Genomic DNA, 22,953 nt, shown 5'->3' on the forward strand with positions numbered 1-22,953 from the left:
TGTTTCCCTGATACTCTACATTTCTCAGGCAGTATTCTTAAGAGTCCTCAGAGCCCCATATGAATGCCACTTTAGAAATATTTCACGGGACAGCTTCTAACTTGACCCAATAACTTTTCAATACACAGAAGTGATTTTATGTCCTCCTGGGGGGGAAAAATTCAGCCTTTATTAACATTAAATATTTTCATAATTGTATGTAATTCATAATTTATTACTCAATTTCATGTATTATAATATAAATACATATTTTTAAACACAAGAACCTTGATTTCCCTAAATTTTAATATCCAAGATACTGACTTAGGTTGAAGAAAAAGATTTTTGTATAGAATAAGATCCTAGAATAAAAGACATCTCTTCTAATTCTCACTCTGTTTTGAGTTTCTTTCCTAGTAAAAGAAACATCAACCTCTTGTTCACCTTATCTCCTCCTCCTTCCGAGACCCCCAGCCCCAATCCAACCCACAAAAGGTCTCAATTCCCCTGTCCACACTACCATCCTAATCTACTGGGGGATTAGCTGCTGGTACTAGAACGTGCAGTCACCTCTGCAGTAAAAGGCAGAGTCAACCTCCCCTTTCCCAGATAATGTCCTGGTGGCTTTGAGAAGAAAAAGGAGAGCTCTAAGAGAAACCACAATGGTCAAATGCAGGTTGGCAACTACACCTGAGAGCCCTAGTTCCCCTGAGCAATTCCATTGCCTACTTTGCTCAATAATCTGAATGGACAATGATGACTTCCTGGGTAAATGTGACTTTAATATAAAACTTAAGCACTACATCTCTCCGTGATTGAATTCTAATGTAATGTATCACCTCCTAATTCAAGGGTCAGCAAAATTATTCCACAAAGGGCCAGATAATAAATATTTTATGCTTTATGGGCTATAAATTGCCACTACACTCAATTCTGCCATTGTAGCATAAAAGCCATACACATTAAGTAAATAAATGGGCATGGCTATGTCACAATAAAACTTTCCTTATCAAAATAGATGGCAGGGCTTCCCTGGTGGCACAGTGGTTGGGAGTCCGCCTGCCAATGCAGGGGATGCGGGTTCGTGCCCCGGTCCGGGAGGATCCCACATGCTGTGGAACGGCTGGGCCCGTGAGCCATGGCCGCTGAGCCTGCGCGTCCGGAGCCTGTGCTCCCCAACGGGAGAGGCCACAACGGTGAGAGGCCCGCGTACCGCAAAAAAAAAAAAAAAAAAAAAATAGATGGCAGGTCAGATTTGGCCCAAAGGCTGCTGATCCCTGTACTAATTAGTGGGTGACTGGTGGGTATAGCAGCATGTATGATTACTGTCAGTAATAACAAATAGTATTTTAAATTATAATGCCCTCAAAACTTACGTAATCAAGTTTTCGGCATGCACAGCGGCTTCCACAATATTAAGTGATGGTGGTTTAGCAGCTTCTGCTTGCAACTGCTTCACTTCTTTTCGCAGAACATGAAGCTGTTGGCTTATTGCTTCATTCTTATGCAAACCTTCAAACTAACAAAAGTTAAAGTGGTCAACAGACTTATTTGCCCCTACAGCTTTCTAGAGCAGATATTTTATTAAAAATATCCTGGGTATTCGATAAAGAGAATATTATTACAACTAATATTGTAACTCAAAACTCTCAGCTGAACCTGAGAAGGATGGGGAAAAAACCGTCAAAAACCTATACAAGAATCTCAGGCTTTTCATGAAGAATCAAACTTGTTCATTGCTGGTTCAGATCCTTTTGTAGGCTATGTTCTACATCACTCATGCTTCAATGCTCCAATTCTGATCAAAAATAAACTCAGTGTCTTCCACCACTGGGGCTTCTCTTGAAGCACATCAAGCCCCCCTCTGTTGGCCATCCCTCCCCATAACCATAACCCCTCTCTGTTCTCCCAATCCAGAAGCACATATAATTTGACTCAAGACACTGTGGCTGCACGTTTCATCTGCACCAAACATAAAAAGAGGATGACACAAATCTTTTAATAAAACAACTGCCATTTTGAAAGGAAGAAAAGATATATACTTATAAAAGAAACACCAAAAATAAGATAAAATACAAGGAGTGCCCACACCAGTTGCGTGCCTAGGAAAGCACAACTGACTAATTCAGTGGTTCCTAAAAGCCGGTCTTCGATAAAATTTGTATTGGTTCTCAGTAAAGATGTGAAACATAAGAAGAATTTATTGAGCTTTAAAAAAAAAAACTAAATTTATTTCAATTTTTTTAAAACTATACTTTATTTAAGATTATGTCTTTCCTATTTGAGGGAGTTGTTAATATTCCTTTCTCTAATTAATTGATGGTGACCTATATGATAACTGCTTTGTATGTACATTTTTAATGTCCTTTTTTGCCTGTGGACAGATACAGAGAACATCCTAGGCCCAGGTTGCAACACAATGTAGCAGTTGTGGGAGACAGGACAGAGGGACAGCCAAGAGGAGCTCAACTAAGTAGGGGGTCAGGGCTGAAGAGGGCAGTGCAATCAGACTGGGAGCAGAGGGGCCTGTCTTAGAGATACCTTTAATGCAGGTTAGGGAATTTGGACTTATCTTGCAGGATGGCAGGAAATGCTGAAGAGACCAGACCATTTAGAAAGCAGGAATGTTAAATCCTACATTCTCTTCACATAGTCTTCCCCAATCACTTGGGTGAGCAGTAGAGTCTACATTTTCCTTTATATGCACCTGTCCAAACCCGGGCCTCAGCCACCACTGCAGTGATTACAGGTATCCTTTGTTTATAAATAATGTAATTACTTAATTCACAAACTTGCTCAAATGAATCCCTTATATCCCTGCCAGAATTATTTTCGTAAATTCCAGATCAAAAGCTCATGAAGGGCAATGGTCCTGCTTGTTTTGCTTTACACAGCAGCCCAGTGCAGCACAACTATGATAGATGGCATGTTGAGCCCCTACTTTTATGATCATGATAATAAGTTTCTTCAACAAAACTCACCAATGTTGTGTTAAAAATCTTTATAAAACTTCTTGTTTTACAGAAAAAATAGGCTATTACTATGAATCAAAATGCATAAAAGATGCTTAGCATTTTTTCGCAATAAAGTATTATTTAATTTTTTTTAAAAATGGCATAAAAGTGAATATCCAAGAGCATATAATGTTAACAATTACTTCAATTTTTACTACTGGAGAAACAAAAGATTTAGAAAAGTAAATTACTTCCATTAAACCACATAATGAATCAATACAAATATTTTATTTCAAATCTTTCAAATAACAGGCCGATGTTTAATAGCCCAAAATGTGATCAGGAGTATGTGCAGTCAGCTTTTTTGCCCAATATGTCACCAAGTACAGTTAAACTGGGTCTTTGAGAGTCACAGCCCTTGGCTGACCTGGAGAGAAAGCATCAAAGAGAGGAAAAGAAAGAATCTGAGAGGAGGAAGGAAGACAGTAAGAATGAAGGGAAGTGGAAAGACAATGGGTAATAAAAAAGAGAGGCTCACTTGACTGGGAAACGCAGAGAGACAAGACTAAAATCACTTTGTAACTTGAACTTTAAAACTGCTACCCCATGTTGTAGAAACTACTGATGCTGAAGAATAAAAGAAAATCAACTAGTTTAGGAAAGTTTAAACTTTCTCACAAAAAAACCCAAAATTATCATAATTTCCTAGTCTACTTATTTTTGTTTCCTACCACTGTTAAAAGTTTTCTTTTCTTACTAGAGGGGAGGTGAGAGAGATTGAATGACTACCGGCTCATAATTACAAGAAGCTGTAGACAATAGAACAAAGCAGCATGCTGGAAGCCCGTCCCCTTGAGTCACTATAAGTAGACAAAGAAATACAAAAGTTGCACAAAGCATGTGCTTCAGTAAGTTGTTAAAATAATGTGAGGCCCTCAGGGGTCTTTTCCATCTTTCATTTCTAGGAATGAGCAATTTTTCACATGATAATAAATCAGTCCTGGGTCCAGCAAACATGCCCCACAATACCAAAGAACAACAAAAGGAACCCTATTATAAATCACCCCATATCCTCAGGGAATATCACCAAATTATTAGAGGCTTCTGTTAGGAGAGGCGACCACAGAAGAGGCACGTCTCACTTCCCAGAAAATATCTTTGGCTTTTGTATACCCCAAACAAGCTATACATAGTTCAAACATTTGCAGATGGCTGGAAATTTCCAGGGCTTTCCCTCACAGAAAAATTCTACTAAGCAATAAGATATTTTCATGATATAATTTGAAATCTTTACAAAAGAGCCATTGAAATTTATATTTAAAATACGCTTAACATGTTTTAATTTTAGAACTTAAAATTCACACTTGAAATATAAAATTATTTTCCATGAAGTTGATTTTAAAAATTCATCCAATCCAGGAATTCTCTAATCACTGAAAAAGAAGCACTCCTACCACACTAACTCAGAAAGAAAGGGGTACACATGTTAATTCAAATGAGATTTGACTGTCATGATCAGCTAGTCTTCAAAAATCAGAGCTGAAAGAGCCAAAGCAAATGGCCTGGCCATTTCCCAATATTGAATGGAAAAGCACAACTCTTGAATTTAAATAGATGCGGGCTTGAATTCCAACTGAGCCACGTAATAGCTGTGTGAGTTTGACAAGTCTCTGAGTCTCTCTGAACCTGCTTTCTCTTCCTCATTCTGTGAGGCTAAGTGAAAAACGTAAGCAAAGCCCCTAGCAGATTACCTGGAATGTGAGAGTGCCCAAGCAAGGGATAAGAAATACTCTGAACAGGGCTGAGAAATAAGGTAGTGCACTGAAGTATGACCAGCCTTACCGCTTTCCATGATCGAATGCCCAGGAGACACTTGTATTAGAGTAAAAAGGTAAGTGGAGCAGTGTGTGGTATTTAAGTCAGGATTTTGTATGGAAAGCAGTAAACTGGCCAATTAAGCATTAAATTGGCCAAAGGTAAGCAGGATCAAAAATGACTGCCAATTTCTAGTAGGAAAAAGTTCCAACTTCCATGTCTTCCACAGCCAGAGAATATCTTCAGGGAGATTATTATGAAGAGTATGTATCCAACGTTCATTCCTTCAAACACATCCATTTTGTGACACTGACTGTGTGAAGCACTGACAACATAAACATGAAAAAGACAAGATCCTGGCCCTCAGGTAACTCAAAATCTGTTAAAGCCTACAGAAGTAACCATAACACAAAACAAGCTGTAATGCAGTCTAACAAGTGGTGTGCTTGTGGCTCTCAATGACTGAGTCAGGGGTGTTAAAGGGTACCTATCATGTGCCAAGAGCCATTCTAGGTGCTGCTGGTAATACAGATGAATAAGGACAGGAGCTCTATTCCCAAAGAGGTTACAGTCTGGTAGGAAAAACAGCAGGTAACTACAACAGCATTTATGCTCAAGCTGCGATAAGAGGAGGGAATATCTCAGTTTGACTAGAGGAGTCAAGAAAGACCTCAAGAAAAGATGCTGCCTGAACCAAGGAATGAAGGGATGAGCAGAAGCTCAGAAATGAGTGGGGGAGAACAAATAACAGCATATGCTAAGAACAAAGGCATGTCATGTTTGCAGAACAGAAAAGGTCTAAATTGCTAGAAAATAGAAGGTTTGGGGAGTGGGAGAGAGGGTATATGATGTTGCTAGAGAAAGATTAAGAACAGATTATGGAGGGTCCAAAAAGACATACTCCTTTTAGACACTAGAGAACCAACGTGGGTTTTTAGCCCGGAAATGTGATCAGATTTGTATTTAAAAAGATGAATCGTGGAAAATGAACTAGATAGAAAGACTATGGACAGGAAGGCTGCTGTATTAGTTCAGGGGAGAAGTGATGTGGGCCGACCATAGGGCAATGGCAATACAAACAGAGAAAGGCATACATTTAAAGCCATTTCAAAGGCAGAACGAGTATGACTTGGAAAGCGACTAGATAGGAAGTATGGGGGGGGCGGGGGGAGAATGTGGATACTGATGCCTCGGTCTCCATCTTGGGAGCCCAGGTAAGTGGAATTACAGAAAAAACAGGTTTGACAGGTAAAGATGAGATTAGTTTAGGACCTACGGAGTTTGAGGTATCTATGGGACATTCATAGAATGTTAAGTAAGCAAGAAGTCTAGACCTGGAACTCAAGAGAGAATTCTGGACTAGACAAACAGAACAGGAGTCATCAACATATGGACTGACCCTTCCGGGGTCATAGACTGTTGAGGATCGACTGAATCTATGAACTCTCCAGGAAAAAAAAATTTCTATACACTTTCAGGGTCTTCTCTGGCCCACTACAGACCCTTCACAAACCCCAGATTAAGAACTCCAGCACAGACAAAAGGCAAAAGCAGCTGGCATCACAGTGAAGAAGGGAATCAGGAGTAGAACCAAGCACAACCAGCAATCCAAGCGTTGAGGAACCCTGGAAGAAACTGAGAAGTGGCTGGAGATCTGAGGAATCCAGAAGAGGCCTCATGATGTTCAGCATCACCAGATGATAGAATGATGCCAAACAGGATCAACACTACTCATCACAACCATGAGGTGGTCACTGGACACCCGTATATAGAGGGGCTTATAGTTTTACATTGTAAGAATAACACAATCTACCTTCTTCAGGAACACTGTCTCCCAGTGACAGTTTCTTGATGAGCCATAAACACTCAGAACTCACCTTCCCTACCCCTAACAAACACCTCTCTTCCTACAAACTAAAGTCATCCATTTGTGTAATGGACAGCATTAGACTCAAGTACAATCTTTAACAAAAAATCAGAGCAGGGGCTTCCCTGGTGGTGCAGTGGTTGAGAGTCCGCCTGACGATGCAGGGGACACGGGTTCGTGCCCCGGTCTGGGAAGATCCCACATGCCGCGGAGCGGCTAGGCCCGTGAGCCATGGCCGCTGAGCCTGCGCGTCCGGAGCCTGTGCTCCGCAACAGGAGAGGCCACAACAGTGAGACGCCCGCGTACCGCAAAATAAATAAATAAATAAATCAGAGCAAACCTAACTGACTTGCTTAGATAAGCCCAAGCTTCATGGCAGCTAGAGTTTTAACTTTCCTCCACTTTGCTCTTAGCCATTAGTGAGTAGCAAAAAAAAATTTTATCTTCAGTTCCTAGAAGTTATCAACCAGTAAATACTGCCCAGGACAGCTGGAATTCGCAATTACTGTGTAATTTTCCAAAAAAATCCTAGTTAAGTCTCAGACTACGAAAGTTGCTTGCTGTCTTTACATTTTTAATTCCCCTGGCACATCTGCATCATTAGGCAAAATAATGGCTGGAGTAGTACTGTTGATACTGATACTTCTAGGAGCCATCAGTGGGAGTTCCCAAGCTTCTGGATTTTCCAAATGACGGGACTTCCTAAACTGAAAGTCAGGGCACTGGGCAACAAGTAAGGCCAGCAGAAAATTAAAATGTGCTTTAAGAAAACTTGGATATTTCTAATGAGGTTATGGCCACAAAACACAGCTATTTTTCAAATTCTTTACGCTTCTATAAAATCTCTTTTTTTGCTGTGTGTCCTTTCTTGTTATTTTACTTCTTTCTTCAAGCAATCTTAACATCTACCAATTTTTCTTTTGAAAAGTATTTTTTGTGTTGTCTGTAAAAGCAAAATCTAAGGCATATTCATTTTAATCCCTATCATAGATCATCTTCTTTCTGATCTCCCTCCTCAAAATAATAATCAAAATTATTTTGAAGGTATTTTAGAAAAGGTGTACCTTTTTATTTCAGAATTAACGAACTAAAGGTTATAAAAGAAATTTGAATTCAAGGGTTCAGATAAATCAAGACTATGATCCCTTTTTCTGAAAAGGAAAAAAGACAGGTCACTGGTAGGCTTAGAGTTAAAGCTCCCAGGTTTGCCTAGTGGTATTTTCCACCGCAAGACCCTGCAATTTAATAGGAGGTCAAGCAATCAGACCTGTTCTTTGGCTGGGACAGCAAATATTTACAACTCTTCAAACAGTAAGCTATTAGCCAGAATTGGAAAGACATTTCTTTGTACTTATCTCAGTAGTCACTTAAAAAATGCATTTTAGGAGAATTCCCTTCTCTATATAGAATTAACAGCCTGACAAAGATATGTAATTTCAAAATATGGAAAAATACCATATTTGTAAAAACACAGATTGGTAATAAAATGTCCCTTTTTTATTATAACTAGATACATTTTCAGCCTTTTTCCCACAACTCAAACTCCACCCTCAGGTGGCAAACTTTTCTTCCTGTTTTATTATTTTAGCAAGTGATCCTTCTTAAATACCTCTACCTTAGTCTTGCTAAAGCATTAGCAACTGGGGGAATAAAAACACACCAAAAGAAAATTAACGTCATAAGGTACCCAGCCAAAGATATTATCTCAGTATTTAGGCATCTCACATTCCAGGCCAAATTTCTTAATAGACGCATACAACTGTGCTGAAAAAAATTAGAAATGAAATTTGAATGTAATAAAAAATATGAGTATAAAAAATTATTTCAAAGAAGACATTTTAAGAAAACAGTCTCCTAGAAAATACTGATGAAAAATACATTAGAAGTGTTAAAATTTGGACTGGCACAAAAAGAAGGGAAATTTTTGAAAGACAACCAAGAGTCAGTAAGATAAATACCCCAATTTGTAAAAGCTAACAAAAAGAGAAGCTATTTTTGTGCAAGTTAGTCAAGGAACAGGTAGCGCCTGTCTCCAACCATTTCTTTCCCAGCTCACGGAATACTGAATTCACTTGCAGAAAGAGTACCATGCAGTGACTAAGGAGCATGCACTCTGCAGCTGGAACGCCTGGGCCTTCCTGGTTTTGCCACTCACTGGCAGCGTCACCTCGGATATGTAACTTAACCTCTCTATGCTCTATTTCTTCATCTGGAAAATACAGACAATAAAGATACCCACCTTATAGTATTGTGGTGAGGATAAGACAAGTTCTGTAAAGTGTTTAGACTCTACCTGGCATAAAGTGAGGGCTATGACATACTGGCTAAGGCTAACCTTCCATTCTGAAGTCCTTACGATGTCATAGACCCAACTTTGGCCTGTTGGCAAGCTCCACCCAACTGATCTGCTTTTCACACGTGCCTCCCACCTTTGTCTTCAGTGGCTCCCCACTACCCACAGCATTCAGCCAGAGCCCCCACATGATGATCTCTTCCAATGTGAGTTCTAACCTTTCCAACATGAATCACTGCCCCCCCCAAAAAAAAACAACTGAAACAGATCGATTGAGCCACTGACCCCTAGGTGAAGTCATGGTGACCCCATTCCCACATTCCTTCTAACTGAATCCAAAGTATCATCACCAAAATCTTTTAACACTAGTTTGAGCCCCTCTCTCCAAGAATCATCTCAATTATTCCCCTTTTCTTTTCATTTCTATCTGACTATCTGTCTTATAAGACTCATCAGCACTTACGGAAATAAGTGATTAGCTTTGTATGTATCTTCACTCTCCCCAGAACTATTAAATGTTTTGGGACATGGATGATGTACTAAATACTTCTTTCAGTCTTTCTCAATGATATGCCAATATTAGGGACTCAAACGAAACTCTCTGAATTATGAAGACACTTAATCTTAATCTTACCTGAACTGTTACAACTCCAGCTCCTTGGCACTTCTTGCCACTACTGCCTCTACACTCCAAATGCAGTGTGGTCTGTTCTTCTCGATTAACATACTGCTTGGGCATTGTGTCCAACAGCTCACTGTCCAGCACAACCTGCTGAGATTCCCGAAGAGCTGCAGTTCTGAAAAACATCATCAGTAGGTTAGAAAAAAAAAAAGTCTTAGGAAAGATTTTATGATAAGTGATAAAGGCTTCCGGTCACCCCCAGCCTGCATTAGAGAACGATAAGGCACAAGAATTCCATAGTAACAAAAAACCAAAGGTGTGTGTGCCAAGACTCACCCAAACCCTCTCCCTGGCAGTCAGAGAGTTAAAAAAGGAAGGAAAAGTAAGACAAGTTTTTAGCCAGAAACAAAGCTCCATTTAGAATCTGTGTTAGATCAATGTTTTTTTAAATGAACCCTTAAATGCAGAAGAACAAATGAGAATTCCATCCTGATTTAATCATCCTAAAGGGGTACCTTATTTGTAAGTACCAGTGACTTCTTAGATATTAGCAACTCAACCTGAGATGTGGAAGACATGAAAAGCTAGTTGTTTACATGGGTGTCAACACTGTTTTAACTGTATTGATTATTACGGTGATGTGCAGGAGGCCTGTGTGTTGCATGTGCAAACAACACACATACGATACACGACTAAACCAAAGACAACCAAGGGATAAAGGGCCAATAAGAGATTGATTCCCATGGGCTTTGCAAAGATAAACTCTTTCACTTTATAAATAAAACAGACTCTACACGCACTCCTCCTCACAGGATCACAAGGTACAATCAAAACCTTATACAGGTGATCATTCTGTATCCACTGTGAACTCAAAATACTAAAATGACTTTCCCACACTTCGATCAAGTATCTGTGTCAATTTTTAAAAGAATATGGAGAGTTAGAGAGCAAAGCAGTGACAAAAGAGAGTAAATCTCATTTCATTCCCTTTTAACACCATCTTTCCAGGATCAGATTTCCTCAGGGAAAGCATAAGAAAAAAATTTAGCTGGCACTGCTGCCACTCGGAAATGCCACAAGAAACTGTACAATGTATGTAGTCCATGAAAGCACCACATAATTTCTACATGAAATTAAAAGACTTGTCACAACTTGGTTAACTAAGGTAACCATCTGAGCCAGTCTGGTCAAATTACCCTGGTGGTGAGGAGGCTACTGAAGAAGCTCTTCTAGGTGCTTCTCTACTCATCAGGCTGTCAAAGCAGCAAGCACAGAAGCATGATCCTGGAGGGCTTGTGTCTTACCTGGCCTGCTGCCGCAGCAGATTCAGGTCTGTGCGTACCAGCTGGATGGCGTCCTTCTGACTCAGGATCGAGGCTGAGGAAATAACTGGCACAGGAGGCCTCATTGGCTGCAGAACAAGGGGAGGTTGGGGGTCTTCGTGCTTCCGCAGGTTACTTAAAACCCTTTCTTTAGCTGAAAAAAAAATTAAGTCATATTTACTGAATAACGGCTACTACTAGGTCATAATGTACTACAAAACTAAACTGTTACCTTCATAAAGAATGTTAAGAGATCTGAAGAATAGTTGTTTAAATCATCAGAGGTCTAAATGAATAAAATTATCTTTTGTTCCTTCCAAGTTCTGAGGGATCACCCACCAGCCTAATAATACTCTACCCAGGAGCTGGGAGCTCAGGAGCATGTGATATGATTAAATAGAATTCCTATCCTCAAAAAGTCTTGATGATAGCTAAAGACCTACTGCTCACAATCTTAAAGTATCACCCTAGACAGCTTTGCATAACATGCTAAGGTGTTTGGACTTGACACTAGTGTAAAAGGGATCTAGTGAATAACTCGAAGCAAGCTTTAGAAAGATGGTAGCTATCATCTGGACAGTGGACTGGGGAAATGGGGCAGGTAGCCCAGTTAAGAGTTTAATGCAGTCATCCAAATAAACTTCATAGGAATAGGAGAAAGAGGAATGGGCATTATGGAATGAAGCTGAGTGAAAAGTCCTACATTAGGCCAAGGTTTGAACAGGAGGGTGGAGAGTAGTAGAGTTAAAATGAATGAAGACATGGGCATGAACTCCTACAGAACTTATATTTATGTAGCCATACAGTCATTCATTCATTCATTTGTTCATTCACTCAAAAACTGATTTACGAATACAAATAAGAAATCATGTACCATATAAGAAAAATAAAGGTAAAAAACAGTAAATCTGTACCATGCAACTTTGCACTAAATTTCACATGATCTCATACTGGTCAATCCAACTTAAATGTTTATATTCCTACACTCATTACACAGCTGAATACACAGTAGGTGTCCAATAAATTCCTATCTTCCCTTCCTTTCTTTTCACTACGCTATCCACATACCACACAGCTCATAGGGACTGAAGAACATGAAGAAAAATGCTGCCATGTAAGATAACAGAGGTCGGGAGAGGTCAAAGGAATTTCAAGTCAGTAAGTTAACAAAGTACTTAAGGGACTACTCTGAATTTCCGATTTCATTCCAGATATAGCATTCAATTTTCTATTCTTGTTAAGAAAAATTAAAGAAAACTTAATAGCCATGACTTTACTTGGCATAAGAAAACTTGTATTGTTTGTAATCCAAACAGATGGAATTTAACATTCCAAACAGGTCAAGTCCAGGACTGTCCCTTATAGCTGGGGTTTTTCCACTAGAACTACCACTCTATGCACAGAATGTAACAAAGCTGGATATTCACCATGGGGTAAGATTCCTGACTATGTTCAAGTCTCTTTCAAGCAACATTAGGTCATGACTCTAAAGGAAAATGGGGGTGGGGGAGGTGGGGAAGGTCTTTTTCTAACCCAATATAACTTATTACAAAAGAAAAATCAAGGGTGGTACTTTAAATCCAAAACAAAAGACAGAAAAAAACTTAATTCAGAGCATATTTAACTATAATCACAACTCTGGACCACAACTGACAAAAAGTTACGAAGCCAACAAATTTAAGAAAAAGAAGTTGGTGTCGTAAGTATACAATAACCTATGAAGAGCTGCTGAAATTTTTCCTACAATCACAATCACAAGTTCCATCGTTTGATATAATCATCATCTAATCTGCTCTCATCTGAGAAAAACCTGAAACTAATTATTTAAAAATCTAGGCTTTAACTTTATTTAGAACTGCAACCTGTACTGATCACCAGAAATAAGACAAGTGGTGAAGAGCAGGGTCTCTGAAGCCTGCTCTTCAAAGCCCCAGCTTTGTGACTTCAGAAAGTTACCTAACCACCATACACTTCAGGTTCCTTATCTGCTCAATGCAAACCCCAAATAATTAAATTCTAGCTTCTACTTTACATGTTGTAAATCAATTAAAATATCTTTTTAAAGCATCATGCAGAAAATGAACCACAAAGTACATAATCACTTTCCCAATACCAATTTACAAGAAATACAGGGGACAGAAAAACATTAAACTATACCACAAAGGTATAATTAGCAACATCCAGACTGTGGGGAAACTCCATGGCAAGAGTCATGCCTCAGTGTGGGCCAATGAGATGTAACTGGAAAGTCTATGAGCAGCTTCTTGAAAGAGTCCTTAAAAGAGGGAGACTTCCCTACCCGCTGAATGGAATGCAAATGTGACAGCTTAAGCTTAAGCAGCCACGTTGAACCATAAGTGGATGTCAGATGTGAACACAGTGAGACAGCAAGGTAGGAGGTGCACGGGTCCTTGAAGGCTTTCAGGCCATAAAGCTACTGCTCTGAACTGCCTGCCTCCAGACTTCTTTTACATGGGAAAAAAATCCCTATCTTATTTAAGTCCTCACTGTTTTTGGAATTTCTCTCATTCAAAGCATAACCTAACCCCAAGTGGTTAACAAGTTAACAATGAACTCCTAAAAAAGCAATTCTCACTGAGGGGTACACTTTGTGAACCTTAACCCTCAATGGCTCCGATTCACTCCCTCACCCATTCATTCACTCATTCATTCACTCACTCATTCATTCAAAGGGTCTGATGCACACTCACACAACTCACCCAACAAAGGATCAGTGAAGTCCAGTGGCACTGACGAACTGCAGGGTGTAGAATGGGACTCAAGCTTGGCCTGCATCCACAGACTAATGGTTTCCTGAAACTCATAATGTATGCGCTCCATGTTCAAATACTCCATCCACAGGTCCTAAAATGGAACCACAGGACTTTAACTTTCAGAGATGAATCACATATTCACATATAAAACTGTATATTTAACTTTAAAGTGAACCCATAAGTTTCAACATGAGGTGGTCCACTCCAGGCTCTCCAAGCACTAGGATAAATCACATTTAAAATGGGCACTCTAGGGAATTCCCTGGCGGTACAGTGGTTATGACTTGGCACTTGAACTGCCTAGGGCCCGGGTTCAATCCCTGGTCAGGGAACTAAGGTCCTGCAAGCCGCGTGGTGCGGCCAAATAAATAAATTTAAAAATAAAATGTCTAACAACCTTAGGAATCTCAAAACTTTTTGACTGTGTACCATGACTGGAAAAAATTATTGCAACAGCCTCACTAAATGTATATTTATAAATTACATACATATACTACTGAACTAATATAAGACATAGGTAAAAAAAAATTTCAAAGAGATAAAAAATAAATATATTGAAAATAATTGGATCTGGATTATATCAAGCCCTAGGTCCCAATACCAACTTACAGGAAATACAGGGGACAGAACAACATATTAAACTACACCACAAAGTTATAACCAGCAAAATCCAAGCTGTGGGGAAGCTCTATGGACAAACTACCCAGTTTCTTCAACAAATAAGTTGCAATTTAAAAAAAAGGATAAGGGGAGGACCTATAGATTTAAACAGATTAATAAGAACTATCAACCAATTACAAAATGCAGACTCTGATTCAAACAAACTGTAAAAGTAAATAAAAACAAAACTTTTATGACATTTGTAAGAGCACTGGAAATTTGAACACTGTCTAGATATTTGATATTAAGAAATTACTGTTAATATATTTCAGATATAAATGCTCTTGGGTTATGTTATTATTTTTTTTAATAAACTTATTTATTTATTTTTGGCCATATTGGGTCTTCATTGCTGCACGCGGGCTTTCTATAGCTGCGGTGAGTTGGGGCTACTCTTCGTTGCGGTGCGTGGGCTTCTCATTGTCGTGGCTTCTCTTGTTGCAGAGCACGGGCTCTAGGCGCTCAGGCTTCAGTTGTTGTGGCACATGGGCTTAGGTGCTCCGCGGCATGTGGGATTTTCCCCGGCCAGGGCTTGAACCTGTGTCCCTTGCATTGGCAGGCAGATTCTTAACCACTGCGCAACCAGGGAAGCCCTGTTATGTTTTTTAATCTTCGTCTTTTAAAATATGTATCAAATGCCCTCTAGGATTAGCTCCAACATGGTGGTGGGATTGGATTGGCTATAGGTGAAACTAGACACATGATACATACAGGCAGAGGGAGAAGGGCATGTCTATTATACTATTCTATTTTTCTGTATGATTGAATTTTTCATTATAAAAGGTAAAATAAATAAGTAAATAGATATGATTGACCAAAAAAAATAGAAACAGAAATTCCAGCATTTTCCTCCCACTCTCCAGTGAGCTGTCTTGCATATTTTGCATATTTGTCTTGCATAAAATATATGTCTGGCATATATTTCACTCTGGTGATGACTATATATTAGAATGGTGGACTGTCATTAGTAAAAAAGAAAGTCAACTATCAATGAACACCAAAAACTACAAACAGTAATAGCTGATGAGCAGATAAGGACTGTGGCTTTGTGGACAATGGTTTTCTTTTTTTTTTTTTTCTGATTTGGAGTGTTCTAAAGGATACCTATAAATGTAAAAATGTTTCAGGCTTCTCAATTAGCACACTCCCATGAAGTCCTAAATCGTTATTTCCAAACCAATCATGGCACAAGGCATTCCAGACTCAGAGAAGAAACACCAAAGTCATCCGGATCACAAGCCTGGATCTTGGATGTACCAAACTGTTTGAGGTGCTGTACCAGATGCTCCTACTGTGTATACATATCTCCTTTAATTGGGGTCTGGATGTCACTTTCTCCATCTCTGTGCTAAAGTACTATTGACAGAGGCTAACAATTAGAAAAGAATACTGAGAATTAACAATGGGTAAGCAGAGATGTTTCAGAAACCACTAAAAGACAGAACAACTCTGAACCTGAATTACTGATTCAAAATACTAGCTATAAAATTAAATGGCCAGCAGAAACTAACACAACATTTTAAAACAACTATACTCCAATAAAAAAAATTTTTTTAATAATAAAAATTTTTTAAAAATCAAATGGCAAGCAAAGACTTTAAAAAAAAAAAAAGGAAAGCAATTAACCATGTAAATGCTAGGGAATCAAGATAAATATTAAAGAACCAAGAAAGCTATGATTAATTTTTTAAAACACTGACCAAGTACCTACTACATGCAAATTCTCAGATAAGGCTTTGGGTTGTGGAGTATAAAGAAGAGATGAGTATGGACCTGCACTCAAAAGATTTCAGGACACCATGATTATCTGTGTATTTTTCCTATTTCTCTGGCCCTATATTCTCAGCCTTATTTCTCTGTGCCTTTCAATGTTACTTCTCAGAGTTCCATCTTCAGTCCTCTTCTTAATCCAAATACTCTATTACCATTACACCCACATTTCCTACACTACCCCATTCCTGAACTCTAGAACTGTATATCCCCTCCCCACCAACTCTTTAATAAGAGCTCTCCTTGAAGCCCCTCAGGCACTTCCTCTTCCAAGTACTGTAAACAGCAGCTTCCCAAACTACAAATTTGGAAGTCCTTGTACTATCTAATCTGCCCTACAACTGTATCAATCCTAATCGAAAAATCCTATTGATTCTACTAATTCTTCTTCAATATATATATATTTTTTATAAGAACAGGCTAATTTTATTTTTTTAAATTTTTTTAACATCTTTATTGGAGTATAATTGCTTTACAATGGTGTGTTAGTTTCTGCGCTATAACAAAGTGAAATAGCTATACACATACACACGTTCCCATATCTCTTCCCTCTTGCTTCTCCCTCCATCCCACCCTCCCTATCCCACCCCTCTGGGTGGTCACAAACCACGGAGCTGATCTCCCTGTGCTATGTGGCTGCTTCCCACTAGCTATCTATTTTACTTTTGGTGGTGTATATATGTCCATGCCACTCTCTCACTTTGTCACAGCTTATCCTTCCCCCTCTTCATATCCTCAAGTCCATTCTCTAGTAGGTCTGTGTCTTTATTCCTGTCTTACCCCTAGGTTCTTCATGACCTTTTTTTTTTCCTTAGATTCCATATATATGTGTTATCATACGGTATTTGTTTTACTCTTTCTGACTTACTTCACTCTGTATGACAGACTCTAGGTCCATCCACCTCACTACAAATATCTCAATTTCATTTCTTTTTATGGCTGAGTAATATTCCATTGTATATATGTGCCACATCTTCTTTATCCATTCATCTGTTGATGGACACTTAGGTTGCTTCCATGTCCTGGCTATTGTAAATAGAGCTGCAATGAACATTGTGGTACATGACTCCTTTTGAATTATGGTTTCCTCAGGGTATATGCCCAGTAGTGGGACTGCTGGGTCATATGGTAGTTCTATTTTTAGTTTTTTAAGCAATCTCCATACTGTTCTCCATAGTGGCTGTATCAATTTACATTCCTACCAACAGTGCAAGAGGGTTCCCTTTTCTCCACACCCTCTCCAGCATTTACTGTTTGTAGATTTTTCGATGATGGCCATTCTGACTGGTGTGAGATGATATCTCATTGCAGTTTTGATTTGCAGTTCTCTGATGATTAATGATTTTGAGCACTCTTTCATGTGTTTGTTGGCAATCTGTATATCTTCTTTGGAGAAATGTCTTTTTAGGTCTTCTGCCCATTTTTGGATTGGGTTGTTTGTTTTTTTGTTATTGAGCTACATGAGCTGCTTGTAAATCTTGGAGATTAATCCTTTGTCAGTTGCTTCATTTGCAAATATTTTCTCCCATTCTGAGGGTTGCCTTTTGGTCTTGTTTATGGTTTCCTTTGCTGTGCAAAAGCTTTTAAGTTTCATTAGGTCCCATTTGTTTATTTTTGTTTTTATTTCCATTTCTCTATGAGGGGGGTCAAAAAGGGTCTTGCTGTGATTTATGTCATAGAGTGTTCTGCCTATGTTTTCCTCTAAGAGTTTGATAGTGTCTGGCCTTACATTTAGGTCTTTAATCCATTTTGAGTTTATTTTTGTGTATGGTGTTAGGGAGTGTTCTAATTTCATACTTTTACATGTACCTGTCCAATTTTCCCAGCACCACTTATTGAAGAGGCTGTCTTTTCTCTACTGTATATTCTTGCCTCCTTTATCAAAGATAAGGTGACCATATGTGCGTGGGTTTATCTCTGGGCTTTCTATCCTGTTCCATTGATCTATACTTCTGTTTTTGTGCCAATACCATACGCAAATCAATCAACGTGATACACCATATTAACAAATTGAAGGAGAAAAACCACATGATCATCTCAGTAGATGCAGAGAAAGCTTTCGACAAAATTCAACACCCATTTATGATAAAAACCCTGCAGAAAGTAGGCATAGAGGGAACTTTCCTCAACATAATAAAGGCAATATGCCATATATGACAAACCCACAGCCAACATCATCCTCAATGGTGAAAAACTGAAAGCACTTCCACTAAGATCAGGAACAAGACAAGGTTGCCCACTCTCACCACTATTATTCAACATAGTTTGGAAGTTTTAGCCACAGAAATCAGAGAAGAAAAAGAAATAAAAGGAATCCAAATCGGAAAAGAAGAAGTAATGCTGTCACTGTTTGCAGATGACATGATACTCTACATAGAGAACCCTAAAGATGCTACCAGAAAACTACTAGAGCTAATCAATGAATTTAGTAAAGTAGCAGGATACAAAATTAATGCACAGAAATCTCTGGCATTCCTATACACTAATGATGAAAAATCTGAAAGTGAAATCAAGAAAACACTCCCATTTACCATTGCAACAAAAATAATAAAATATCTAGGAATAAATCTACCTAAGGAGACAAAAGACCTGTATGCAGAAAATTATAAGACACTGATGAAAGAAATTAAAGATGATACAAATAGATGGAGAGATATACCATGTTCTTGGATTGGAAGAATCAACATTGTGAAAATGACTCTACTACCCAAAGCAATCTACAGATTCAATGCAATCCCTATCAAACCACCACTGGCATTTTTCACAGAACTAGAACAAAAAATTTCACAATTTGTATGGAAACACAAAAGACCCCGAATAGCCAAAGCAATCTTGAGAACAAAAATGGAGCTGGAGGATCAGGCACCCTGACTTCAGACTATACTACAAAGCTACAGTAATCAAGACAGTATGGTACTGGCACAAAAACAGAAATATAGATCAATGGAACAGGATACAAAGTTCAATATATTTTTAATTTATCCATTTATTTAACTACTCCTGCTATTTCAATAGTTCTTCAAACGAAGCCTTTGGAAAAAGACGTCCTGCTGGTAACATCCTCTCTGCCACTCCACATCACCATGTCTTCCTATCAACCTGAGAACTCCCGTTTGTCCTTTAGGGCTCAGTTCAAAGGTCACACTCCAGCCTCAGTCTGAATCAGGTGCCATTTGTGCATGTTTCCACAGCACCCTGTGCATTCCACCCCCACAGTCTTCATCACTGGATGCAATAATTTAGTCCCCCATCTGACAGTAAGCACCTTAAAGGCAGAGACTGCATCAAGTTTCTTTTCGTCTTTGTTATTAGATGCCTGACACCTTAAAGGCATTCAACAGATACTCACAGAAAGAAGGGAAGAAGAAAGAAGAAAAGAGAGGAGGGAAAGACAAAGAACACAGAAGAAAGTGAAAGACACCTACTAGACATGAAATAGTATATACAGTGTGGAAGCAACTAGGTTTAAAGACCCAAATTGAAGTCTCTCAAGTCTCAGAGGATCCTAAATCCCATCCAATGTTGGGGGTCAATGCCCAGTAGAGTTCAGCCCCTAGAAAAAAGAAACTGGAACAGAAGAGATATGCCTACATACATACACACACACACACACACACACACACTCACACAAATGATAGCTACAGAAGCTTAACGAAAACTCAGAAGTTTTGGCCTAAGAAAAACCACAGACATCTTTGCTTGGGTACCAGGGAGAGAACAAATTAGGATATGTGAAGACTAGAATTGAGTATCTCCAAAAGGGCAACCAAAACTGTGATAGCTACAAGTAAGTCATCTCCAAAGGCAAACAAAGGTGAACTCCCTATCTCCATGCTACTAACTTTCTGTACAACATATGAATCTTAACAATCTTAACAAATTCTTACACAGTTTTATGGGAGTAGAGATGACTGCTTAAAAGTGTTCAGCTGCTGACGATTTAAAACAAGGAAGAATACAGTCAGAGAAAGGCTGTATTTACGATGCTGTAGAAGGTCCCAGAATGAGCTTCAAGCCTTCAGGTGAGGCCATAGTGGGGTCAGAGATTCAAAAGGAAACACTCCTACAAAAAAATCACTTATATGTTGACAAAACCACAAAAACAACGACCATACCAGTGACCCGATTTCCGTATCAACAAGTGGTTTCACCATTAGGTTATAAAAGTAAACAATTCAAATTACAGAGAGACATTGCCATGGTTTTACCTGCTGATTCTGCATCACTTTTGCTAGCCTGTGAATATCATAATGCTTTGGCAGAGAAGGGATATACGTATCTCCTTTTTGAAAATTCTCATCTTCTAGCCATAATATATATACATTGAAGAGCCTAAAAGAAAAAAACATAAATACATAAAATACAAAAAGATGTGCAGGCAAATGAAGTTTCTTACACCTCTAGGAGCACTGGCACTAAAAGATAAAAGTTCGGAAGCACATAACACAGAAAATATTTCCAACCACCACACTCCCAAGAAGGGCCAGCAAGGGAGAAAGGTCACAAATCATTTAAGCACGATGCAATAATTGCTAAAACAAAAGGTGTGAAGAAAGGGCTCTGTGAACTCTATTACTAAAGAGGATTAAATACAGTACACAGGAAAAAATAACTGGAGAAGGTGACTTTAACACAATCCAAGGATCTGAATTTCACGCTTTTCTTTCCTGGACAATCAGTCACAGTGAGCCTTGGTGCTTGGAAAAGTTTAGATAACATTCAAATAAACACCTTTTCTGTCTTTCAGAGAAAACATTAAAAGCCATTTTAAACTTATACATTGGAAGAACCTGCCAGCTTTAGGCTCAATGACAATCCCCTGCCTCAAGGAATCACAAATAGAACCCATAGCATGTATGCACCCTGTTCCCATGAAGAAGGAACAAAAGAAAGCTAAAAACAGGGGGAAAAAAATTTTCTATTTTCCGGTAAAAACTTTTTTAAAAATTTAATGATGCTTCCTTTGTTTTTATTTTGTTTTGTTTTTACAAGGAAGACAGTCCATTTAGCTCAGATCACTGGTATTTTAAGCAGTTGTTTGCAGCAACAGGTACCAGAGTAGTCTACAGCACACAAATTACAAAGTACCAGGTGGGGACCAGGAGGTGTGGCTGGGCTTTACTCAATAAAGTGGAAAAATACCACCTTTACCCTGGCAACAGTCTATGTAGGAAGAGACCCTGGGACAGAGCTTTGAGGCTCTTAAACAGGAGGGGCTGGGACGGAGCTCCTTCCAGCTTGACTCGGTTATATGTCTACTTCACAACATGTCAAAGGAGGGCAAAAGGGAACATCAAAGGCTTTCTTAGCTGATCTAAATGTTCAGAGATAAAGCCTTCCCAATGGTTATGCCCAGATAAAAATACATTTTCCTTCAAGCAAGAAAGAGACAGGGAGAAATGATTCTGGAGGCTGAGAGAAGCCCTAAGGCTTTGAGGTCAATCAAGCCTGAAGCCTGAGTGCTGGATCGAAACACTGGGTTTCCTCACCAAGACATTTGTATTCACTTTGTATTCAGAGTTCATTATTAAGAGCTGTTTTTATTAAGTCTTTTTTATTTTTATTTTTTGCGGTACATGTGCCTCTCACTGTTGTGGCCTCTCCCGTTGTGAAGCACAGGCTCCGGATGCACAGGCTCAGCGGCCATGGCTCACGGGCCCAGCCGCTCCGCGGCACGTGGGATCCTCCCGGACCCGGGCACGAACCCGTGTCCCCTGCGTCGGCAGGCGGACTCTCAACCACCGCGCCACCAGGGAAGCCCTATTAAGTCTTATTTATAAGACTAATATCTCGTTTACATCAAGCTTACAAATGAAAGGTGAAAGAACAGTGTGAAGGGGACACACACTTACCTCAGAGTTCTTAACCTTTTAGGGGATGCAAATATTAAGCCTATTTTTAGAAGTAGTTTTGGAAGATTATGAATCCACCGCACCCCAGGTGGATCCCACAATCCCCTAAAGGGCCTATGAATCTCACTTAAAGAACCTTGCCTGGGTCGTTTATTTCTTTTAGAGAACTATCCTAGCAGGCTTTACTAGTTGTTAACCTGCTTTATCACTTCTTTTGGTTTGTTTCTGTTATTAAATAAAGAAATAGAAGCGGTCACCAGCCCTCGGGTTTAAGAGCTTTCACTCAGACTCCAGGCACTTCACAGAGGTACATCCAAATTGCTGATTCACTCTCGTAAGAAACACAAAAGAGAAACATTACAAGATGCAAACCTATAGTCAAAACCACCTTCCATATTCAATCTAACAGGTTAAGAGAATAACATCTAGCAGCTGTAACACAAATCAAAGAGCCAGCACAAGTACCTGTGCTGCAAACAACAACATAAATGGCTAAATAGCCATGCCTCACCTCACGAGCTCCGTGTGCAGCTCTGGTGAACTCAGGTAAGCAGGGGTGCCAGCCTGGGTCGCTGGCAGCCCTTCACTGCCCTCTGCTGGAACTCGGAGGGCCTTGCTCGCAGCGTGGTGGAAGTCAGCCACCTCAGTCAGACGCCTCTTCATTTCTTTTAGCAAACTGATATGAGCAGGGCTTTGAAAAAACCTTCTTCCAATACAACCATCTACGGGTAGCCTTAAAAAATGCAAGCACAGATCACAACAGGATCAACACAAGATGCTCTTTCTATGTGACACAAAATTACAGTCTGTTAAGTCAGTTTATTAAATTAATACATACTATCTCTACCTCAATGGTTATAATGAGGCTCCAACAAGATGGCACATATAAAAGCAGTTTTTAAAAGAACGAAATGCTATGCAAATTCAAGACACTGTCACCACTTAGAGGTACAGAAGACATTAAAGATAGTCCCTTTTCTTAAAGAACTTGCAATCTGGTAGAAAACAGAAGTGATGAAGAATCAACATCCGTATGTTTCAAAGG

General features: G+C 39.2%; 1 protein-coding gene across 2 annotated transcripts in view; it reads right to left on the reverse strand.

The window, feature by feature from the left end:
- The window catches only part of EPG5 (ectopic P-granules 5 autophagy tethering factor), a 127,349-nt gene that overhangs the window by 44,483 nt on the left and 59,913 nt on the right, over positions 1–22,953 (reverse strand). For both annotated transcript variants that reach the window (XM_082667293.1, XM_082667292.1), the window contains exons 23-28: positions 22,420–22,641; positions 20,265–20,388; positions 13,573–13,717; positions 10,835–11,006; positions 9,543–9,705; positions 1,356–1,498 (exon numbers count right to left, since the gene is read on the reverse strand). In XM_082667293.1, the coding sequence (XP_082523419.1) occupies positions 1,356–1,498; positions 9,543–9,705; positions 10,835–11,006; positions 13,573–13,717; positions 20,265–20,388; positions 22,420–22,641 (969 nt within the window). The remainder of the gene's footprint in view (positions 1–1,355; positions 1,499–9,542; positions 9,706–10,834; positions 11,007–13,572; positions 13,718–20,264; positions 20,389–22,419; positions 22,642–22,953) is intronic.

Source organism: Grampus griseus (genome assembly GCF_964374135.1).
Source record: "Grampus griseus genome assembly, chromosome: 12".
In the NCBI taxonomy this organism is placed as follows: Eukaryota; Metazoa; Chordata; class Mammalia; order Artiodactyla; family Delphinidae; genus Grampus; species Grampus griseus.